Here is a 22,411-nt window from a genome sequence, read left to right as displayed (position 1 = left end):
ACAGAATCAGCAAACTTATTCGTAAGGCCAGTGATGTTGTGGGGGTGGAACTGGACTCTCTGACGGTGGTGTCTGAAAAGAGGATGCTGTCCAAGTTGCATGCCATCTTGGACAATGGCTCCCATCCACTCCATAATGTACTAGTTAGGCACAGGAGTACATTCAGCCAGAGACTCATTCCACCGAGATGTAACACTGAGCGTCATAGGAAGCCATTCCTACCTGTGGCTATCAAACTTTACAACTCCTCCCTCGGAGTGTCAGACACTCTGAACCAGTAGGCTGGTCCTGGATTTATTTCCACTTGGCATGATTAACTTACTATTTAATTATTTATGGTTTTATATTGCTATATTTCTTCACGATTCTTGGTTGGTGCAGCTGTAACGAAACCCAATTTCCCTCGGGATCAATAAAGTCTGTCTGTCTGTGCAGAAAAGTATGAATGTTTTTACAAGTCTGTGAATCATTACAGAGATAAAACATTGAAGGTTTTTAATACATATTGCTTCAGCTACACTCATTGGCCACATTATTAGGTGCATTAATGCAAGTATTTAATCAGCCAATCATGTTGCAGCAACCCAATGCGTACGTACTCAAGGGGTTCAGTTGTTTAGATCGACATCAGAATGGGGAACAAATATGATCTAAGTGACTTTGACCACGGAATGATTGTTGGTCTCGTACAAGTTTGTTCGAATATCTCAGACACTGCTGATCTCCTGGGATTTTCATGCACAACAGTCTCTTGAGTTTACAGAGAACGGAGCAAAAAAACAAAAATAAAACTGAGCGGCAGTTCTGTGGATGAAAATGCCTCGTTAACGAGAGAGGTCAGAGAGGAATGGCCTGACCGGTTCAAGCTGACAGGAAGGCGACGGTAACTCAAATAGCCACGCGTGCAGAAGAGCATCCCTGAACGCAAGCACATCGAACCTTGAAGTGGATGGGCTACAGCAGCAGAAGACCATGGACATGACTCAGTGCCCACTTTATTAGTTACAGCAGGTACCCTGTAATGTTGCCAGTGAGTGTATATAAGAATTCAGTTAGGTTGCACTTGGAGTATCATGTGCTATTCTGGCACTTCCTTACAGAAGAGAATGTGGGAGCTTTGAAAAGATGCAGAGAGATTTACCAGGATTCCACCTGGATTAGAGTGGACTATAAGGAGAGATTGGACTGATTATTTTCCCTGGAGCTGAAAAGAAATGTGATTGAACAGCACGCAGAAAATGCTGGAGGATCTCAGCAGGTCAGGCAGCATTAATGGAAATGAATGGTAGGTCAAATATGATGGCAGAGTATAGTGTTAATGGTAAGACCCTTGGCAGTGTGGAGGATCAGAGGGATCTTGGGGTCCGAGTCCATAGGATGCTCAAAGCAGCTGTGTAGGTTAACTCTGTGGTTAAGAAGGCGTATGGTGTATTGGCCTTCATCAATCGTGGAATTGAATTTAGGAGCCGTTGCAGCTATATGGGACCCTGGTCAGACCCCACTTGGAGTACTGTGCTCAGTTCTAGTCCCCTCACTACAGGAAGGATGTGGAAACCATAGAAAGGGTGCAGAGGAGATTTACAAGGATGTTGCCTGGATTGGGGAGCATCCCTTATGAGGATAGGTTGAGTGAACTTGGCCTTTCTCCTTGGAGTGGTGGAGGATGAGAGGTGAACTGATAAAGGTGTACAAGATGATGAGAAGCATTGATCGTGTGGATAGTCAGAGGCTTTTTCCCAGGGCTGAAATGGTTGCCACAAGAGGACACAGGTTTAAGGTGCTGGGGAGTAGGTACAGAGGAGATGTCAGGGGTAAGTTTTTTACTCAGAGTGGTGAGTGCGTGGAATGGGCTGCCGGTGAGTGGTGGAGGCAGATACGATAGGGTCTGTTAAGAGGCTTTTAGATAGGTACATGGAGCTTAGAAAAATAGAGGGCTGTAGGTAAGCCTAGTAATTTTTAAGGTAGGGACGGTTTGGCAGAGCCAAAGGGCCTGTATTGTGCTGTAGGTTTTCTATGAATAAACAATCGATGTTTTTGGCTGGCGCACTTCACCTGGACTGGAAAGGAAGGGGGAGGACACTAGGTGCTATCAGGTGACAAAAAGTTTATATAAAAAAATTAGTTATTGGTAATGTTGACTATCTTTATCCCAGGATAGAAATGATACTACAGGACATGTATTTAAGGTAAGGAGGAGAAAATTTAAAGGAGATGTACAGGGCAAGTTTTTTTTAAAAAGCTACTGAGGTGCAGCCAGGGGTGTTGTTGGAAGCTGATAGGGGCGACTTGGTAGCGTTATTACAGCGCCAGCAGCTTGTGCTCAATTCTGCCCGCTGTCTGTAAGGAGTGGGCATGTACTTCCCATGATCTCTCGGTGCACCAGTTTCCTCCCACTGTCCAAAGCCATGTTATTAGGTTAATTGGTCACATGAGCACTGGCTCATTGGAACCAAAGGGCCTGTTACTGTACTGTTTCTCTAATTAACTAACCCAGGGGTTCCCAACTTGTGAACAATGGCCGCCTTCGTTAGTGGCATTGGTTCATGTCGCAAAAAAGGTTGGAAGCCCCTGAACTGAACTAAGATGTGCAATGGTGGTTCAGAGGCTCTTAGGTACATGAATATGCAGGGAATGGAGGAATATATATCTGGTAGTATGCAGTACGTTTTCAAGGAGTCATGCCTCAGAAAGGCAGTGTCCATCCTTAAGGACCCTCATCTGACCTCAGTGATGCCCTGTTCTCATTGCTACCACCAGGGAGGAGGTGCAGGAGCCTGAAGGCACACACTCAACAATTCAGGAACAGCTTCTTCCCCTCTGCCATCTGATCTCTGAATGGACATTGAACCCATGAATACTACCTCACTACTTTTCTATTTTTTTGCACTACTTATTTAATTTAACTAATATGTATACTGTATATCCTATTATATATACTTGCTGCAATTCAGTGCATTTTCCGTACTGTCACATATGGCATTGTACTGCTGCCGCTAAGTTAACCTGATTCTGAATTTGCATCAGGTGCAGGCAGAGAAGATTTAGTTTAAATTGACATTGCGTTTGGTGCAGCCATTGTGGGTGGAAGAGATGTACTTTTCTATTGGAAATGCTTATCGGACAAGGCAGCATATCCTGTATGTGGAGTGAGAAGTGGAATTAAAAGTTGTGCCAGAAGCTTTTTAATGAGCATTTTAAATGGAGCATCCAAAGGTGACAAAACTTAGTTCAGGACATTCCTTTTCCCTGCAGATACAAATGACTGACAGTTTCTGCTTGTCCTAGACTAGACCCTTGAGTGAAATTCTGTAACCTGGTTTAATCTGTCTCTTGATGGCAAAGAAAATGCTGATGAGATGGCAGTGACTGCAAGTGACATCACTTGTGTAGAGATTACCTTGTGCCTATGGGAGTTTACGTTGTCTTACCTTGGAGCTGCTGTTCCAATAAGATTTTTAAAATAAATTCACCACAATCCAAAGTGTATACTTAAAAATTATAATAAAAATAATTCCCCATCTATTTTTATCTAAAAGTAATTTCCCATGTGACCTATGCATTTGATGATCAGTCGGTTTGCTTTACCTACAAAGGAAAATCAGATGATGGAAGTGTGAAATCAGAGCAAAAACTGTTTATATATTTTTTTAAAAGTTCAGCAGGATCTGTGAGCCAGAATCCTTCATTGGATGTGTTCATACTGAAGTATTGGCAGACCATACAAGCCTGGTTTTGCAGTTTGGGGAATGTGATGTAACCAAAGGCTTCAGGTTTGTTCATTGAAGTGAAAAAGGAAGTCTTTCCCAAACTTCCCTTAAATTCTACCATGTTTCAGTGAGTTAACGCTTTGACAAAAACACAGTAAAATCCACGGCGAATCACAGATTCAGTGAAAGTAACAATAACTTCACTGACTTTGGCCTTATTCATTCCATGCCTTAATTAAATGTGTTCGGTGTCAGTGGTTACTCTCTGCTTGAACACGTAATGCTAATCCATCTGTTTTTGGTGTCGTGATGCCTTTCATTCCAGATTGGCTGTTTAAACCCCACAAGGCTGCTCTTCAGAGTTCATCACGTTTCAGGTGGTGAACCTCAAGGTTGTATAAAGGATGACTGACAATGTGCTTTGCACTTGGAATAAAGTTTTAAAGTTTCTCTGTTATACATTCAGTGGCCATTTTGTTAGGTGCATCTGTTGGGTGCACCAGCATCTGTTGTTGTAATCCGTCCACTCCAAGGTTTGACATGTTGAGGAGGAATTTCTCTAGCCAGAGAGTGGTGAATCTGTGGAATTTATTGCTGCAGGCAGCTGTGGAGGCTAAATCCTTGTGTATGTTTAAGGTAGAGGTTGATAGATTCTTGATTGGTCAAGGCATGAAGGGATTTGGAGAAATGGTAGGAAATTGGGGGCTGTGGGGTGAGTAAAAAAGGATCAGCCATGATGAAATAGTGGAGCAGACTGAATGGGCCAAATGGCCTAATTCTGCTCCTATGTCATATGGTCTTACGTTGTGCGTTCAAAGATGCTCTTCTGCACACCACAGTTGTAAGGTGTTATTTGAGTTACTGTTGCCTTGCTGTCGGTATTAACCAGTCTCACTATTCTTCACTGACCTCTCATTAGCAAGGTTTTCGCTCACAGAATTCTGCTTACTGGATTTTTTTCCCCACCATTCTCTGTAAGCTCTGGAGACTGTTGTGCTTGAAAATCCCAGCAGATCAGCAGTTTGAGTCGCGTAAACCACCCTGTCTGACACCAATAATCATTCCATGGTCAAAGTAACTTAGATCATGTTTGATCCCCATTCTGATGTTGTTCTAAACAACTGAACCTCTTGACCATGTCTACATGCTTTTATGCCTTGAGTTGATGCCACATGATTGGCTGTTTAGATATTTACATTAATGACCAGGATTACCCAATAAAAGTCCACTGAGTGTACAATTTCATCTCTAGTTCTAGCTTGCAATTTAAGCTTCAACTCCAGCAAAAATACCTGAAATTGCTGACATTTTGTGGTGTTGCATTCAATAATTGTGATTATGAAGCATTATTCATCCTGTTGTAATATGAACAAAGTCAACAGCATAACACTGAAGTTTGTGGATATGGAAGTGTTTATTCGACAAAAAGCAACAGGCATCATATTTGAAACACACTTTGAAGAAGAGGTCTCCTCAGCCCAATATTACACAACATTTTTATATGCTAAAGATCAAAAGGTAACACCAGGACAGTTCTATAGTTACAATGCTTCCTTTGAATTGCATATAGTTTTTGCACACCATTTCTTTGTACTTAAGACACGTGAAATGAATGTTAATCTGCTTTCATGCATTTGCAGGTGTCTGGGGTCTAGTTGTTCTGAGCTGTGTTTTAAATCCAATCTGCAATCCACATTCAAATCTGATTATTGATTGCTGTTGAAATTTAATTTTTGCGCTATGCCCTAACTCCAGAATATCCCCTAACAATCCTAAATAAGCTTAAGTTATTCTGAAAACTGCTGTGATTGAGTGAAGGAAATATGAAGGTAGGAAAGTTTCTTGTTTTAAACTGAGCCCATGTTAAATTTTACCCCTTAAAAGCTTATGTATTTATTTCCAATGTGCAGTATGACCCATATCTCTTGATAATCTTTGTTTTAAGTTTGAGTAGTACAGGCTGCCTCTTAGTGGCATTAAAAATACTGATCTAAATTTTGATGAGGTTGGTGAAACTTGGCCATAACGTTGGCTCTAAATCTTAGAGTCGAAAGCAAATGCTTCTGTAGTAAACGGTGTTGATGTTCACTGTTTCGAATAGGATCAAAGAGATCATCACACAGCAATGCGTATTTCTATGGGTTTTTTAAGAACAAGCGTATTGTTCTGTTTGATACGCTACTCGAAGATCATTCCCCGTTAAATAAAGTGGCTGCCAACGACAACATCGACACGCAGACGGCTGCTGGAGACAGCAATGAAAACGAGACTGCTGAGTCCAAGCTCAGACCAAAAGTAAGACTACTGACTTCATTCCTCATAATGCCAGTTAAACCTGTACCTTGTTGCTTATTCTTTGGATGAGAGTGCCACTGATGGGAGTTATTGACCATTGTGTTTGTTTTAAAATGGTTGAGAGCCAGTGCAGTCCTTGTGATAGCGCACATGTGCTGGTATGAGCTGGTGAATTATAGCATGTGGCGTCTGTGTCAGGGAAAGGTATATACCACGATGGGGATATTGAACGTAGAACAGCCCATAATGCAATACCGACCCTGTAAGATCAATCTAACCCTTCCCTCCCATATAGCTCTCCATTTTTCTATCATCCACTTGACTAAGTCTCTCAATTGTCTAGAATATATCTGCTACAACCATCACTCTAACAGTGTGTTCCACGCACCCACCACTCTGTTATTTTAAAACGACAAGCGACCTCTGACATTGCCCCTGTAAGGAGGCTGTACGTTCTCCCTGTGACAGCATGGGCAGGCCCCAGTACATCCATGGTCCGTGTTGGTCATTGATGCTCTTGCCCAGTTAGATTGTGGGACCCACTTTGACCAGTGCCCAGCTTGGTATGGCAATATTACTTTTGAAATGATTTGCTTTCTTTCTCCCCACAGAATAAGAGACAAGGCTGTAGTAACCAAGAAGTTCTGGCTGTGCTCGGTCACGAGCTCGGACACTGGAAGCTTGGCCATACCGTGAAGAACATCGTCATTAGTCAGGTGATGCACACCGCTTGATATCTAGAATGAAAGCTGTCAGCCAAGTGGAAACTGGGAAGGAAGTGATTTCTCAATGTCGGGTTGCCAGCCGTGGTTCAGCGGCTCTCACCCTCACTTCTGAGGCAGGAAGTTGCAGATTTACATCCCACTCTGACACAGCTCTGGGCAGATGCTCCAGTGTAGAAAGAATACATATCAGAATCAGACTTTAATCGCCAAGTACCTGTACACATACAAGGAATTTACTTCCGGCAGATGTTGGCTCTCTGCTCATAACTGATGATAAATATAAATGAAAATATAGATTATACATACAAGTAGTGCAATCCAAGTAATAGTTAGGTGACAGTTAACCGGCAGTTAACTGTTCAGCAGAGTGACCGCAGTAGGGAAAAAACTTCTCCAGTGCCTATTAGTCTTAGTCTGGAGGGATCTGAAGCGTCTACCAGATGGAAGCAGTTCAAACAGTCCGTGCGCAGGATGGGAGGAGTCCTTTATGATGTTCCCCGCCCTCTTCTTCAACCTGGAAGAGTACAGGTCCACAATAGAGGGCAGGGAGGCTCCAATGATGCGCTCGGCAGTCCTCACTGTGCGCTGTAGTCTGGTTCTATCCTGCTTGGTGGCGGCTCCAAACCACACAGTGATGGAGATGCACAGGACAGACTCAATGACTGCAATATAGAACTACAGCAGCAATTCCTGAGGCAGAGCATATTTCCTCAAGAGCCGCAGGAAGTACATCCGCTGCTGGGCCTTCTTCAGGATGGAGCTGATGTTCTGCTCCCACTTCAAATCGAAAGAGAAAATACTTAACAAGGATGTTGCTGGGACTTGAGGACCTGAGCTGTGGGGAAAGGTTGACTAGGTTAGGACTTAATTCCCTGGAGCGTAGGAGAATGAGAAGTGTACACAATTGAGGGCTATAGATGGTGGAAAAAGCCTGCTTTCATTTTCCCTAGGGTTGGGTGAGAATAGAGCTAGAGGTCATAGGTTAAGAATGAAAAGTGAAATATTTAGGGGGGGCATGAGGGAGAATTTTACTCAGGAGGGTGGTGCAAGTGTGGAATGAGTTCTCAGGAAGTCGTGGATGCTGGTTTGATTAGTTTGGATGAATGCATGGATGGGAGGGGAATGGAGGGCTATTGTTCAGGTGCAGGGTTGTTGGGATCAGGCAGAATAAAAGTTTAATGCTGGATAGGTCTAAGGGTTTTTCATCCAGCCTTTCAGATGAAATACCAAGCTGGAGTTTAATCTGCTCTGCAAGTTGGGTGGGGGCGGGCAGAATTAGAATCAGGTTTCGTCTCACTGGCATATGTTGTGGAATTTAACTTTGTGGCAGTAGTGCAATGATAATAGAAAAGAAAACTGTGTTGTAAGAGTGTATATCTGTATGTATATGTATGTGTGTGTATATTAAATAGTTAAACTAAACAAGTTGTGCAAAAAGTAGGAAATAAAAATATTTTAAGAAGTAGTGAGGTAGAGTTCATGGGTTCAGTGTCCATTCAGAAATCGGATGGCAGAGAGGAAGAAGCTGTTCCTGAATCGTTGACCGTGTGCCTTCAGGCTTCTGTACCTCCTTCCTGATGATAGCAATGAGAACAAGGCATGACCTGGGAGATGGGGTCCTTCACGATGCCACCTTTTTGTGGCATCATTCCTTGAAGATGTCCTGAATACTACATAGGCTAGTGCCCATGATAGAGCTGACGAAGTTTACAAGTCTCTGCAACTAATTTTGATCCTGTGCTGTAGCCACCCCCCCCCCCCATACCAGATGGTGATGCAGCTAGTTAGAACACTCCATGGTATTCCTGCAGAAGTTTTTGAAATCCCAAAGTGTTATCTTCGACATCCTGGGCTAATATTTATTCCAGTATTATCAATTATATAACCATTTGTAGGAACATCTGTCCCATGAATTAACTAAAACAAAATGCATTTTCCCCATACATCTGTGCAGATTAAAATGGTGTTTGCTTTCCTCCTGATATCACTATTGCCGTTGCTGTCAGCTGTTTGGAAATGCTTTCTGCCCATTAGTTTCTGAGTTTGTTCTGCAGTAACGCTGATGTTTTTCATTCTAGGTGAACTCTTTCTTCTGCTTTTTCCTGTTTGCTGTTCTCATGCACAAAAAGGAGCTTTTCTCTGCCTTTGGGTTCTATGACACTCAGCCAACTCTGATTGGGCTGATGATCATATTCCAGTTCATTTTCTCCCCCTACAATGAGGTAAGAACCACTACAATGCCTTGTGGTCTTATGGATTGTGATAATTTTCATTGATACCTGCACTACCCTCACTGAGGTGTTGTAACATTGTCTAGACAGTCAGCCAGATGCCATTCAAAAATGGCATGAGAATCAAGGAACACACACAAAATGCTGGTGGAATGCAGCAGGCTAGGCAGCATCTATAGGAAGAAGCACTTTGGAAGTTTCGGGCCGAGACCCTTCGTCAGGACTGACTGAAAGGAAAGATAGTAATAGATTTGAAAGTAGGAGGGGGAGGGGGAAATGCAAAATGATAGGAGAAGACCAGAGGGGGTGGGGTGAAGCTGAGAGCCGGAAAGGTGACTGGCAAAAGGGATACAGAGCTGGCGAAGGGAAGCTGGGACGGGAGGCCTGGGGAAGAAAGAAAGGGGGAGGGGAGCACCAGAGGGAGATGGAGAACAGGCAGAGTGATGGGCAGAGAGAGAGAAAAAAAGGGAGGGGGAGAAAAAACTAAATATGTTAGGGATGGGGTAAGAAGTGGAGGAGGGGTATTAATGGAAGTTAGAGAAGCCATCAGGTTGGAGGCTACCCAGACAGAATATAAGGTGTTGTTCCTCCAACCTGAGTGTGGCCTCATCTTGACACAGAATGGGAATGGAACGTGGAATTAAAATGTGTGAACACTGGGAGATCCTGCTTTCTCTGGCGGACAGAGCGTAGGTGTTCAGTGAAACGGTCTCTCAGTCTGCGTCGGGTCTCACCAATATATAAAGGGCCACACCGGGAGCACCGGACGCAGTATACCACACCAGCCGACTCACAGGTGAAGTGTCGCCTCACCTGAAAGGACTGTCTGGGGCCCTGAATGGTCGTGAGGGAGGAAGTATAAGGGCAGGTGTAGCACTTGTTCCGCTTACAAGGATAAGTGCCAGGAGGGAGATCGGTGGGAAGGGATGGGAGGGACGAATGGACAAGGGAGTCGCGTAGGGAGCGATCCCTGCGGAAAGCCGGGTGGGGGGGGAGATGTGCTTGGTGGTGGGATCCTGTTGGAGGTGGCGGAAGTTACGGAAAATTCAGTATAACCTCCCACCTCCTTGGGTTGATTCAGCAGTATGACATGGTAAATAAAGGACTGAAAAGCAATGTCTCTGTTGGGGAAACGACAGGATGGCTTTAGATAGAAAGTTTTGTTTCTAACATAAACCTCTGGCCTTCTTTCAGCCAATGTGCTTTTATAATTACTACTTCCTGGCTATACAGGAAATGACCCAAAACAGTTCTGAAACTGTTCATTAAAATAAAATTATGCTTCACATAAATCAATTGCATGAAAGGCAGAACACTACTTTTTGACTTATTCAAATGAGGAGTAGGAGTACAGGGGGAAGGGGGAGGTCTTTGTGTTACACAAGCTCTCCCATACAATCTTCAAGTTCAAGTTTAATTGTCTTTCAACCACACACATATACAGCTAAACAATGCGGGGTTCCTCTAGAGCCAGAGTATGAAACATAGTACAAACATTCACACACAGCACAGAGAGAGAGGATAGCACATACAATCACAAAATATTAGCCCTTGTTCCTGTGTGGCATAGTCTTAAGATTTATGGTGCAGGGGATGTAGTCCCTGAGACACATTTCTGCAAGAACAAGCACGTAGCAGTTCTTCCTCTGACTCTGGGTCAGCCACAGATGAGGCAATCCAGCTTGTCTTCCAAGAAGCACTGACGGGAGAACCAGACAACAACGTAGCACGGATTCCGGAATGCCAAACCATTCTTTTGTTCTCTCCCATGCTAACCCTGGCATCTTCTCCCCTGTGTGGCTGTAACAGGTGAGGTTGCATTTTGAGGGTCTAGTCTGTGCAACGTGCAGCATCTCCACAGTTGGTCTCTCCCGTAAATCAGCTTGCAGTATTTTGTATTATCAATATCCAAAAAAGGATCTTGCAATCACTAAAAAATGTTTTAGACAAGTATTTGCACCATTTGGACCTGCAGAGGCCTCCGCGACTAAGCGTGCTACTACCTTTCCGGAAATTAAGCTGAATTAAGCTTAAATGTTTCATGGTATTCATCAATGACAGGATGCAGTTCATTTGGTTGATTGTGGGTAGTGAAAGGGTTATTTATGTATTACTATAGTGGATTCCAGTTAACTGGGACACTCTAGGACCAGCACTTTTTGGCCCATTTTAGCTGCTGCCCCAATTAGTGGAAATTTCATGGAAATAGTTAAAAAGATGGGGGGGGGGGCTGTATATATGTATATATAATATTTATATTTAAATTTAACTGGGTAACAAATTGTGCATTTTAATGAAATACAGAACAAATTGGAACACTGTCAATACAATAGTTGTCCGTTGTGTCTGACATTGACAGGAAATGTGTGTGGGACAGTTATTAAGATGGAAGTGTTCCACTGGGGCAGTTTCACTCTCTTGACCTAGGAAGTCCGTATCAAGTGGTATGAGTAGACGTCACAGCTGGAGTCTTCCTTGGTTGTAGTGGATGACCATGATGACATCTGTGCCTCGTCATGCTCTGTGCTCTCCGTACTGCCTTCCTGGCTGTTGGATCTCACTGTAGATCTTATCTGCCCAGTCTGCTGGAGCTGACCTTGCGTGCTAGTACAGACCTATCTCACCGGGGTATGAGGCCCGCTGCGCCTTGTTTAGTTCCCCTGTTGAAGCAACGTACCGGGGTGCGGTTGCTGTCACATGCAAACGGTGTCTTGGAGCCATAGAAGGGAGCTTTGGTCCAATGGGGACCAAAGGTAACATTCAAGACAATTGTCGACACCTTCAAATTCTTCATGGTTCCTAACTTGAAGCAGTGAGATCATTTTGTTTTCACTGCCGGCCGTTTCTGGCATTTCCAAGCCTGAGTGCTTGAAACTGCAGTGAGCAAAATGGTTCTGAATTGCCTTACGGCTTATTTCTCATTAACTGCTTTTTGAACACAAACACACGCAAGTGACACTATATAAAATCTGTTCACTCTAAACACAGTGTCGTGTCTAGTTGGAAACTATTCAGCAAAAGTCTCCTGCCCTAGTTAAGTAGCATGTGTTCCAAGTAAAAGGAATCCTGACTTTTAAAAAAAAACAACTAGTTTTTTTCATTAAGAGTTGTCTCAAATAAGCGTATGGCCAGATTAACCAATGGCCCAATTAACCAGAATCCACAGATTATACTTTCTGTATTTGCACAGACTGTCTCCTTTTGCACATCGGTTGTTTGTCAGTCTTTTTGTAGTTTTTCATTGATTCTATTGTATTTCTACGGCAAGAAAACTAATATCAGGGTAGTATATAATGAAATATACAGTACTCTGATAATGTACTTTTTTAACTTTTTGGCCAATATATGCAGTGTTATACAAAAGTAGTAGCTATAGAAAACTGGGGGTGGGGGTGGGGAAGAGGTGTAAGGCATCCATTCCCTTCCCTCCGCTAGCCTGCAGGTCACCCTTGGGCAAGATGTAGCATCTGCTTAGCCCCCCCCGATCAGTGTCACGTGAAGCCATGGTGCAGGTGGTGGATGGTCTTACAAGCAGCTGGTGCACATCACAAGTCCTGGTTATGCAACTACCGACACCAGGCAATCTCTGAAGAGTATTAAATATGGCTGGGGTCATCCCTCTTGTAAAGACACTGACCAGAAGAAGGCAATGGCAAACCACTTCTGTAGGGAAAATTTACCAAAAACAATCACGGTCATGGAAAGACTGTGATCGCTACATCTTAAGACATGGCAGGTAGCAAATGACAAAAGAATAGAAAACAGGAACCTCTGACTTTCTCAGGAAATGGCTTATAGACAGTTCTCCAGAACGGAACCCACAACCAATGGGCTACCGGTAAATATGGATCTTGAAACAAACCGGATAAAGGCAAAGATGTAGTCTCTGTCAGCTTAGAGGGGTGCAGAGGTTAGAATTGGGTCTTAATCAAGTCAGTGATTTCTATTTGGAGGACCGAAGGAGCAGGGAGAGAGCAGCAGCATCAGTGTGGTACATTTTATCTAACCTGGAGAAAAGAAATTGCATTCACTTCAATAATGTAGTAACGTTTTTGAGGTTGCTTCAGGGGAGGATTCATGGGATCTAGCAGAATTTAACAGCTAGTTCATCTAGGACACACGTGCAAAGCATGGAAGTTAAAACTGTTTTTAAGGTGTCTCTGTGGAGGAGAAGGATATTGTGATGGAAGCCAGAGTTTGGGCTCAAAGTGTGACCACAATGGGATGATGACAATGGTGAATGTGTGAGAAGATTTGCCTTGTAGAAGCACAAATCTGTGAGGATTGGGATAGACAATAGGTGCAGAAGTAGACCATTCGGCCCCTCGAGTCTGCACCACCATTCTGAGATCATGGCTGATCATTCACTGTCAATACCCAGTCCCTGCCTTGTCCCCATATCCCTTGATTCCCCTATCCATCAGATATCTATCTAGCTCCTTCTTGAAAGCATCCAGAGAATTGGCCTCCACCGTCTTCCGAGGCAGTGCATTCCACACCTCCACAACTCTCTGGGAGAAGAAGCTCTTCCTCAACTCTGTTTTAAATAACTGACCTCTTATTCTCAATCCATGCCCTCTGGTACTGGACTCTCCCAACATCTGGAACATATTTCCTGCCTCAATTCTATCAAATCCTTTAATTATCTTAAACGTTTCAATCAGATCCCCTCTCAATCTCCTCAATTCCAGCGTGTACAAGCCCAATCTCTCCAATCTCTCTGCGTAAGACAGCCCTGCCATCCCAGGAATCAACCTAGTGAATCTACGCTGCACTTCCTCAATTGCCAGAATGTCCTTCCTTAAACCTGGAGCTCTGTATTGGGACCACAGCTCTTTACGATTTATGTCAACGATTTAGATGAGGGCATTGAAAACTATATCAGCAAGTTTGCTGACGATACTAAACTGGGTGGCAGTGTGACATGCGAAGGGGATGTTAGGAGAATACAGGGAGACTTGGATAGGCTGGGTGAGTGGGCAGATACTTGGCAGATGTCATTCAATGTGAATAAATGTGAAGTTATCCACTTTGGAAGCAGGAACAAGAGGGCAGAGTATTGTCTGAACGGTGTAGAGTTAGGTAAGGGAGAAATGCAAAGAGACCTAGGAGTCCTAGTTCACCAGTCAATGAAGGTGAATGAGCAAGTGCAACAGGCAGTGAAGAGGGCAAATGGAATGTTGGCCTTTGTTACAAGGGGAATTGAATACAAGAGCAAGGATGTCCTTTTGCATTTGTACAGGGCCCTGGTGAGACCACACCTGGAATATTGTGTACAGTTTTGTCAAAATAGAATTCCTAGTCATGTGCACAGGAACAATGAAAAGCTTGCAGCAACACATAGTGTTCACAAAGGAAAAATGAACATAAATTACACAAAACAACACACACAAACTGTTGCAGCTACTCAGCAGATCAGGCAACATCTATGGAAAAGAAAGGTCTCGGCCCAAAACAGCGACTGTTCATTCATTTCCATAGATGTTGCTTGACTGGCTGAGTTCCTGCAGCATTTTGTGTGTGTTGCTCTGGATTTCCAGCATCTGCAGTCTTTCTTGTGTTTATAAATTGTACTCTTTTTACAAAAAGGAACACCATTAGAACAAAAAAAAAATACAATTCTGCAGATGCCGGAAATCTTGAGCAATAGTGCTGGAGGAACTCAGCAAGTGAGGCAGCGTCTTTGGAGGGGAATAAATTGAAGGGTCTCGACTTGACACATTGACTGTTAATTCTCCTGCAATGCTGCTGCCTGACTCTGATTTCCTGCACCTTTCTGTGTGTGTAGTACAAAAACAAGTTAACTTTAGTGCAAAGTGGTCACATGTTTGCTGAACTATAATGATTTAGGGCTTTGCTGGTCAGTTTAAGATGGAGGGGTGATGTCCATGTAGGCAAGAACAGACTGACTATGTCATTCCCAAGAAATATTCTTGCCGATTAAGATTATGCACTGATGTATGGGTGAATTTGTGTTTTTATAGGTCCTCTCCTTCAGCCTGACTGTACTGAGCAGGAGATTTGAATTCCAGGCGGATGCATTTGCAAAGGAACTGGGAAAAGCCACTGACCTGTACTCGGCACTAATAAAACTGAACAAGGATAATCTGGGTTTCCCGGTGGCGGACTGGCTGTACTCAATGTGGCATTATTCCCACCCTCCTCTCCTAGAGAGACTACGAGCCTTAAAGGACAAAAGGGACTGATGTAGATGTGAGAAAGAAGTAGAACTTTCTGAAGAAAAACAAGTTTTTTTATTTTAATTTGTGCATTCCATGGACAGTGCAGCTTTGCATTGGTTGCTTGTATGTTGAGAACTGGCTAATGGTCCGAGTGCATTTAGATTGTGTATTGGTTGACCATGCTGAAGGTGTAAAAACAATCTGACATAGTTAATTTGTTTAAAATACATTGGGACTTGAATTTATTTTTAATTTGAAGCAATGCAGTATCCAATGGTACAAGTAAGATGATACAAGCCACACTAGCACAAGTATCCAGTAATGTATGTTATGATTAACAGTGCATCATATCAGAACTCTTATCCAAAGTGCTCTTGGAAATCGCTTTGTCTATTTAACCTTTAAAGTTTCATTTCCATAATTCTGTTTTCTCTGTTCATTTTCCAGCAAATCTCTTTTAGACCAGCAAATTATGAATTATCATTTAGATCATTTTAACAATAAATGTTTTAAGAGACATCGCTGCGTCCAGATTGATCCCACTGGACAGTATTGTCCAAAATGCAGTTTCGAGTCTTGAAGCTGTAAATGTGTCTAGTCACTATAAGCAGGACCGTTCAACTCCAAAGAAGAACTATATTTAGGTTTATCTTTGGGGACATTTGTCAACCTTCTGCAGTTTTCTAGGCATGACTGTTGGAAGGAGAGAAGGGTCAAGTTCAGGTTTAATGGGCTGACTCTCTCTTCGCAGGATCTATTGGTAATTCAGTCATAACTTTGGACAAGGGTGGTTTTCAGTTGGTTAGCATGACTCTATTTGGCCTTGCTTCCAAGAAAACCAACAATCTGTCCACATGTGGCCAATAAATTGAGGACAGGTAAAAGATCTGCTCTGTTGGCTTTGATGAAGAGTTGGCAATGGAAGTGCAGTTGCTCTTTCCCATGCTCAACATTCAAGTCAATACATAGAAGGAAATGGATCTACTTGCTGAGAAAATTAGTTTATTAACCACATTGGCGTGAATTGGATTTACGCAGGTTAGCTCCTGTTCGATGTTAGTTTACAGGCCCAAGGTAAAACATGGAGGATGCAATTTTTAGTTACGTGGCTTCTTTTTAGCACACACAGCATACCAGTGCAACTGCTCTGCAATATCATATCTAGGTATCAGTGAGTCTTTGCTTGAATTTTCTGATAAGTAAGGTTGAGATTAGCTCAACCTGTGATTTTTAACAGTTTTCCCACAGTTAGTAAACATCCTTAAACACCCCTCATTTTCTGTTGCTTTAACATGACTTCACTTTTGCTTTCTTGACCGTGAGGTTGAAATTTTGTTTGGTTGTTAAGGGAGTAAGTTGAACTCTTAATTGGTATGTGAAAATTTTTTTTTTTGTACCTGTCAGATTCTTTTAACCTTGTGCATTGCTGAGATTATTTCACTTCATTACGGTTGTGTTGATATGCAAGTTTAAATAAAAGTGAAGGCGCTGCTAATTGCATTCAGTTACTAATTGACCAGTTCAATGTATTGAAAATGTTCACAACACATCTTTACTGTGTACTGTGGGAGGGAAGAGGTTTGTGCACTCACTGTGGGAGTGAGACATTGCTGCTGGTTTGTGTGGGCGTCATGTTGAATTGTGGAGTTTTACGGTTTGCCGTCATAGCTTTGGGAAGTGGCGTAGATGTGATTGAAATCGCCACTGCTCTTCCAACCATTTGAATCTGTTACCAGTTAAAGTGAATAAGCTTGTGGGTTTTCCCCGTATTCTTTTCCTCTTGGCTACTCCAAGTTGTCTTTCCCGAGTCCTGGTTGACTGCTACCATTTTGTGTTCCATGTTGTCTGTGTGCTGGAATTTGTACCCGTTTTCTTCTGAAGGCACATTGGTGAAAGTGCAGCAGTCCCATTGGCTGCTGCTGCCTATCCCATTTCAGCCCTTTTGCTTTCGAAGTTTCCCCTGGTAACCTGAGGTGCGGTGGCCAGTTTTAGCGAACTGTGGGCAGACAACTGACCTGTGGTGTCATGAAAACACACTGGGTGGTGGTTATCCACGCTAGAGGGAGATGCAAGGGCAGCTTTTTTACTCCCTGTTTCAGGGTCTCATGGAAAACAGTGGGATGTGAAAGGGAGCTAGGCTGTCTTTATCAACGTGAGATTTTGATGTGGAGTTTAATTTCTAGAAATCTTGAGCAGCATACGCACAGAATGCCGGAGGAACTCGGCAAGTCCAGCATCATCTATGGAGGGGAATAAGTAGTCGACATTTTGGGCTAAGATCTTCCATCAGGACCTCCATAGATGCCGCCTGCCTTACTGAATCCCCCACCAGTCTTTGTGTGTGTGTGTGTGTGGATGTTTAGTTCTTTGAATGGGCTCAACCCTGACAGGTACGTTCAAATGAAACATAGAATGTTTATTCCCCTCCATAAATGCTGCCTGGCTTGCTGAGTTCCTCCAACATTTTGTGTGTTGCTCAAGATTTCCAGCATCTTTAGAGTCTCTCATGTCTAAGGTTTATTCAGAGAGCTGGATTAGCCTGCCAACTATGCAAAGTAAGTTTGATTTGTCAGTCAGAATCAGACAGTGATGCAAAATTAATGGAAGCAAGTGTATTGAAAATCTGTCAATTGTGCACGTGGAGTTAGCATTGTCCTTTTTAATGTTGATGAGTCATCCTGTTTAAAATGTTATCACCGCTCCCCTTCTAGTTACTGATTGGATGGGCCTATTTCTGGTGTCTTTTTTCAAATTGTGCTATGTGATTAAACAGATGTCGGAGTTGGAAAATTGAAACGGAATTAACAGTAAAATCTGGAATAAAAAAAAGCGCGTCAGGAGGCGTCTGTGGAAGGCAGGACAGTAATGTTTCAGTTCATTAAATCTCGTCTGTTCACTCTTCTGAGTTAACCTGCCAAGTCCTGGCAGAATCTCCTCTTTCAGATTCCCAGGACCTGCAGAAGGTGGCTTTTCATTAACATGAGGAAGGTGAGCACCAAGGGAGAAGAAAATGCTATTTTTTTTTCTACAAGAGAAAATAGGAAGGATTAAGCAGAGATTTCATGAATCAGGGATTTGTGCAGGAAGCTGGTGGTAGTATCTCTCAATCTGTTCAGTTGGTTGAAACGTCGTAATTTTGCCTCTTGGGGGATGAAGGGAGGGAGTCCTTAATTGTGTTGTGATCTAAATTTAAGGAAGATTAAATCATTAAATAATTAGCATGTATGGGAATTGTGAAAACAACCTGATTCTATAAAGATGTGAAATTGCATTCCTTTGTGACAGTAATTTTCAATAAATGGAAGAAACATGAGTCTGTGGTCAGAGTGACTTTCTCATTGCTTTTCTATAAAAATGTATCAACTGATTTGTTGTCCCATTCTGCGCCTTGCAGCACATTGGGAAGTATCTTTGCTGTTTCTTTAGCATTTGTCCGTGTTTTACGAGGCCAAGCTGCTAGCTCGATGCTCAACCCAGAACAGATGGGAAGTGTGCAAGGAGCTGGCCGGATTCGAACCTGAGACCGCTCTCCTCAAAGTCCGGTGCGAGTGCCACTACGTCACTGGCCGGCTGTCAACTGATTTACCTCCCCAGAGTTTTGAAACTTGTTCCTGGTTGAAGCATAGGTGCCCAGACCACATCTCATGACGATGCAGCTTTGTGTTTTTACAATGTCAGCTTAAATGGTAGTATCTCCCTGTGGAATGTTTTAAAATTATTTTTATTGCATTCTGCCCAATTACATCAATGTGACCAATTGGCCTACTAACCCACGCATCTCTTGGAGCTCCCAGAGGAAACCTATGTAGTCACAAGGAGAAAGAATTATGTTTTAAAGTTCAAAGTAAATGTTATTATCAGAGTACATGTGTCACCACATACAACCCTGAGATTCTTTTTCCTGAGGTATATTTAGCAAATCTATAGAACAGTAACTGTAAACAGGATCAATGAACAACAAACTGCCAATGCAAGTATAAATAAATAGCAATAAATAATGGGAGCATGAAATAACAAGTCCTTAAAGTAAGATCATTGGTTGTGGAAACATCTAAAATAGATGAGTGTAGTTACCCCCTCTTTGGTTCAAGAGCCTGATGGTTGAAGGGTAGTAACTGTTCCTGAACCTGGTGGTGTGAATCCAGAGGCTCTTGTACCTTCTACCTGACGGCAGCAGTGAGAAAAGAGCAAGTGGTGGGGGGAGGGGGGGGATATTTGGACATTGCTTTCCTACAACAGCATTTCATGTAGATGTGCAAAATAATTGGGAGGGCTTTGCCTGTCATGTACAGGGCCGAATCGACGACCTTTTTGTAGGACTTTCCTTCCAAAGGGCATTGGTGAAACCATACCAGGCTGTGATGCAGCCAGTCATTACACTCTCCACTGCACTCCTATAGAAGTTTGTCAAACGTTTTTGATGTCCTCCTGAACCTCCGTAGACCCCTAAGGAAGTAGATGCGCTGTTGTGGTTTTCTTGCAATTGTATTTATACCTTTTTAAACCTTTCACTTAAATTTGACAATGTTGCCGATAATCCTCCATTGAGAATGGAGAAGAGAATCAATCCCAGAGCTGTTTGAATGTGTTCATTATTGATGGGGTGGCTTTTAAGACTAGTCTTCTCTACTCCTAAGCCCTGCATGCTAGATTTTCTTACTGATATCCCACCATGTAATGATACAACTAAGAAAAGGCCTTTTATGTCTTAGTATTCAACCCCAAATTCTTTATTCCAGGTGGTGTGTAATGTTTGTGTGAGTAAATATGGCTGCACAGTGGTGTAACAATTAGCGTAACGTTATTACAACGCCAGTGAGCCAGGTTCATTTCCTACCACTGTCTGTAAGGATTTTGTATTTTCTCCCTGTGACCCCGTGGGCTTCCTGAGAGCTCAGTTTTTCTCCCACATTCTAAAAACTCCCTGGGTTAGTAGGTTAATTGGTCACAAGGGTGTAATTGGGCAGCTGAGGCTTTTTGGGCTGGAAAGGCCTGTTGCCAAATAGTATCTCTAAAATTAATATATTTTTTTAAAACTTTCTTGCCGATTTCTCCATTGTGTCAGGTTAATGTCCATTAACTTTCTCTGCAGATTCTTTATCTGTTCTAGTTGAAGACTAGAAATGGATGCCAGAACTTTGAGAAGTGCACCACTGCAGTATAATCTCAGGAGATGCAAGAGGTTTTGGGTTTATGATACTAAGGGATGTGGAATTTATCTATTTAATGAGATACGGCGCAGAATAGGCCTTTCCAGCCCTTAGTGGCACTGTCCAGCAACCCCCCATTTAACCTGAACCTAATCACAGAACAATTCACAATGACCAACTGACCTACTAACCAGTCTGTGGGTGCAAGCCCAGGTGGTCACAGGGAGAATGTAGAAGCTCTTTATAGACAGCGGCAGGAGCTGAACACCGTGCCGCCCCATTGGGCATTTCCTAATGGTCAACCTGCATTGTCAAGCAATCTAATGTCTGCAGGTTGCCCCTTCAAATTGATAATTCTAAAAGTGAATAAAAATCAGAATTTTTCATTCAGGTTCATTAGAACTCTCACTCACTTACACTCTCAACACTCTCAATCTGGTGTACTTGCAACATGTTCTTGTTATACTAAACACTTTGTTTATCACGCTGATTTTTTTTTGTCCCACCCTTTCCTGAATTCTAATGACTACTTGCAGAGACATGGTTCCTTGCTCTGATCTGAAGCCTCTTCGTTTTTAATCTCTGGCTTTTGCCTCCGATTTGTAATTAACAAGCCAGCTGAAATATTTGACAATTTAATTGTGTAACTGAACAACCCTCCTACCATCCCAAGAGAACAAGAGCACTGAGGCTTTTGGTTGGTGGGGTTCCAATCAATATGGAGCAAGCGAAGTTTGGGATGGATCCAAACTCATCCTGACCACAGTACTTGGATGAAGTTGAGTGGGAGTGAAGCTGAGCCTATTATTCCAAATGATTCTGGGAATGAAAGGCTTATTGTATGAGGAGCAGTTGATGGCTCCGGGCCTGTACTTGTTGGAATTTAGAAGAACGGGGGTGGGGGAGATCTCATTGAAACCCATCGAATGTTGAAAGGCTTAAATGGAGAGGATGTTTCCTATAGTGGGGGAGTCTAGGGACAAAAGGGCACAACCTCAGAATAGAAGACATCCATTTAGAATGGGGATGAAGAATTTCTTCAGTTAGGGGGTGGTGAATCTATGGAATTCGTTGTCTTGGGCGGCTGTGGAGGCCAGGTCATTGGGTGCATGTAAGGCGGCTGTTGACAGATTCTTGATAAGTGAGGGTGGGAAAGGGCAGGAGATTGGGTTTGAGAGGGAAATGGATCAGCCGTGATCAAATGGCAGAGCAGACTCAATGGGCCAAATGGCCGAATTCTGCTCCTGCTTTTTGCGGTCTGATTACCTCATTTGTGAAAAACAGGACGGTAACGTAGTGGTTAGCGTTACACTATCACAGCATCAGTGACCTGGGTTTAATTCCCGCTGCTGCCTGTAAGGAGTTTGTACGTTCTCCCCATGACCATGTGGGTTTCCTCCCACAAACCAAAGACAAGGAATTGTGTTGCCTGGGCTTGTTGGGCTGGAAGGGCCACTTACCGTGCTGTATGTTTAAGTAAAAGACTGATTTCAATAAGAACTTCAAAAGTTAAGAAACTGGAACACTTTTCACTCCCACCACCCCTCAAGAGTATATATACTGGGCAGGTGGGCTCAATTGAAAATCTCTTGAGGGTTTTAAGTGAAACATGCATCAGTGGACAGAGGTGGGATCCTGATAGGCCATCTTCTTAATGTGAAGTCTGGAAAAACCTTTTCCACAATACTGTATAAGATGAGGAAACAACCCAATGATTTTTGTAAACACGCGAAGTCTGCAGATGCTGGAAGTCGAAAGCAATGTGCAGAAAATGCTGGAGGAACTCTGCAGGGCGGGCGGCAACTGTGGAACTGAAATGGTTGCTGTTTCAGGCTGAGGCCCTTCATCAGAACGGGAAAGGAAGGGGGATGCCAGAATGAAAAGGTGGGAGGGGAAGGAGGGTAGCTAGAAGTTGAAGCCAGGTGGCTGGGAAAGGTAAAGGGCTGGAGAGCAAGGAATCTGATAGGAGAGGAGGGGGACCCAGGGCAGGTGAGGAGAAGTAAGAGGCCAGAGTGGAGAATAGAAGAAGAGGGGGAGGGATTTTTTTTTAACTGGAAGGAAAGATCCATGTTCATTAGAGATTACCCAGGCAGAATATAAAGTATTGCTCTTCCACCCTGA

The 22,411-nt window shown here is 43.1% G+C and overlaps 1 protein-coding gene across 2 annotated transcripts in view; it reads left to right on the top strand.

Annotated features, from left to right (window-relative positions):
• zmpste24 (zinc metallopeptidase, STE24 homolog) overlaps positions 1–18,453 on the top strand; it is a 60,383-nt gene extending 41,930 nt beyond the window's left edge. For both annotated transcript variants that reach the window (XM_059949270.1, XM_059949269.1), the window contains 4 exons: positions 5,809–6,002; positions 6,614–6,718; positions 8,806–8,949; positions 14,943–18,453. In XM_059949270.1, coding sequence (XP_059805253.1) covers positions 5,809–6,002; positions 6,614–6,718; positions 8,806–8,949; positions 14,943–15,164 — 665 coding nt within the window. In that variant the 3' untranslated portion in view covers positions 15,165–18,453. The remainder of the gene's footprint in view (positions 1–5,808; positions 6,003–6,613; positions 6,719–8,805; positions 8,950–14,942) is intronic.
• Positions 18,454–22,411: the final 3,958 nt, after the last annotated feature.

The sequence above is a fragment of the Hypanus sabinus genome, chromosome 24 (assembly GCF_030144855.1).
Source record: "Hypanus sabinus isolate sHypSab1 chromosome 24, sHypSab1.hap1, whole genome shotgun sequence".
In the NCBI taxonomy this organism is placed as follows: domain Eukaryota; kingdom Metazoa; phylum Chordata; class Chondrichthyes; order Myliobatiformes; family Dasyatidae; genus Hypanus; species Hypanus sabinus.
This window is presented reverse-complemented; position numbering and strand designations above follow the sequence as displayed.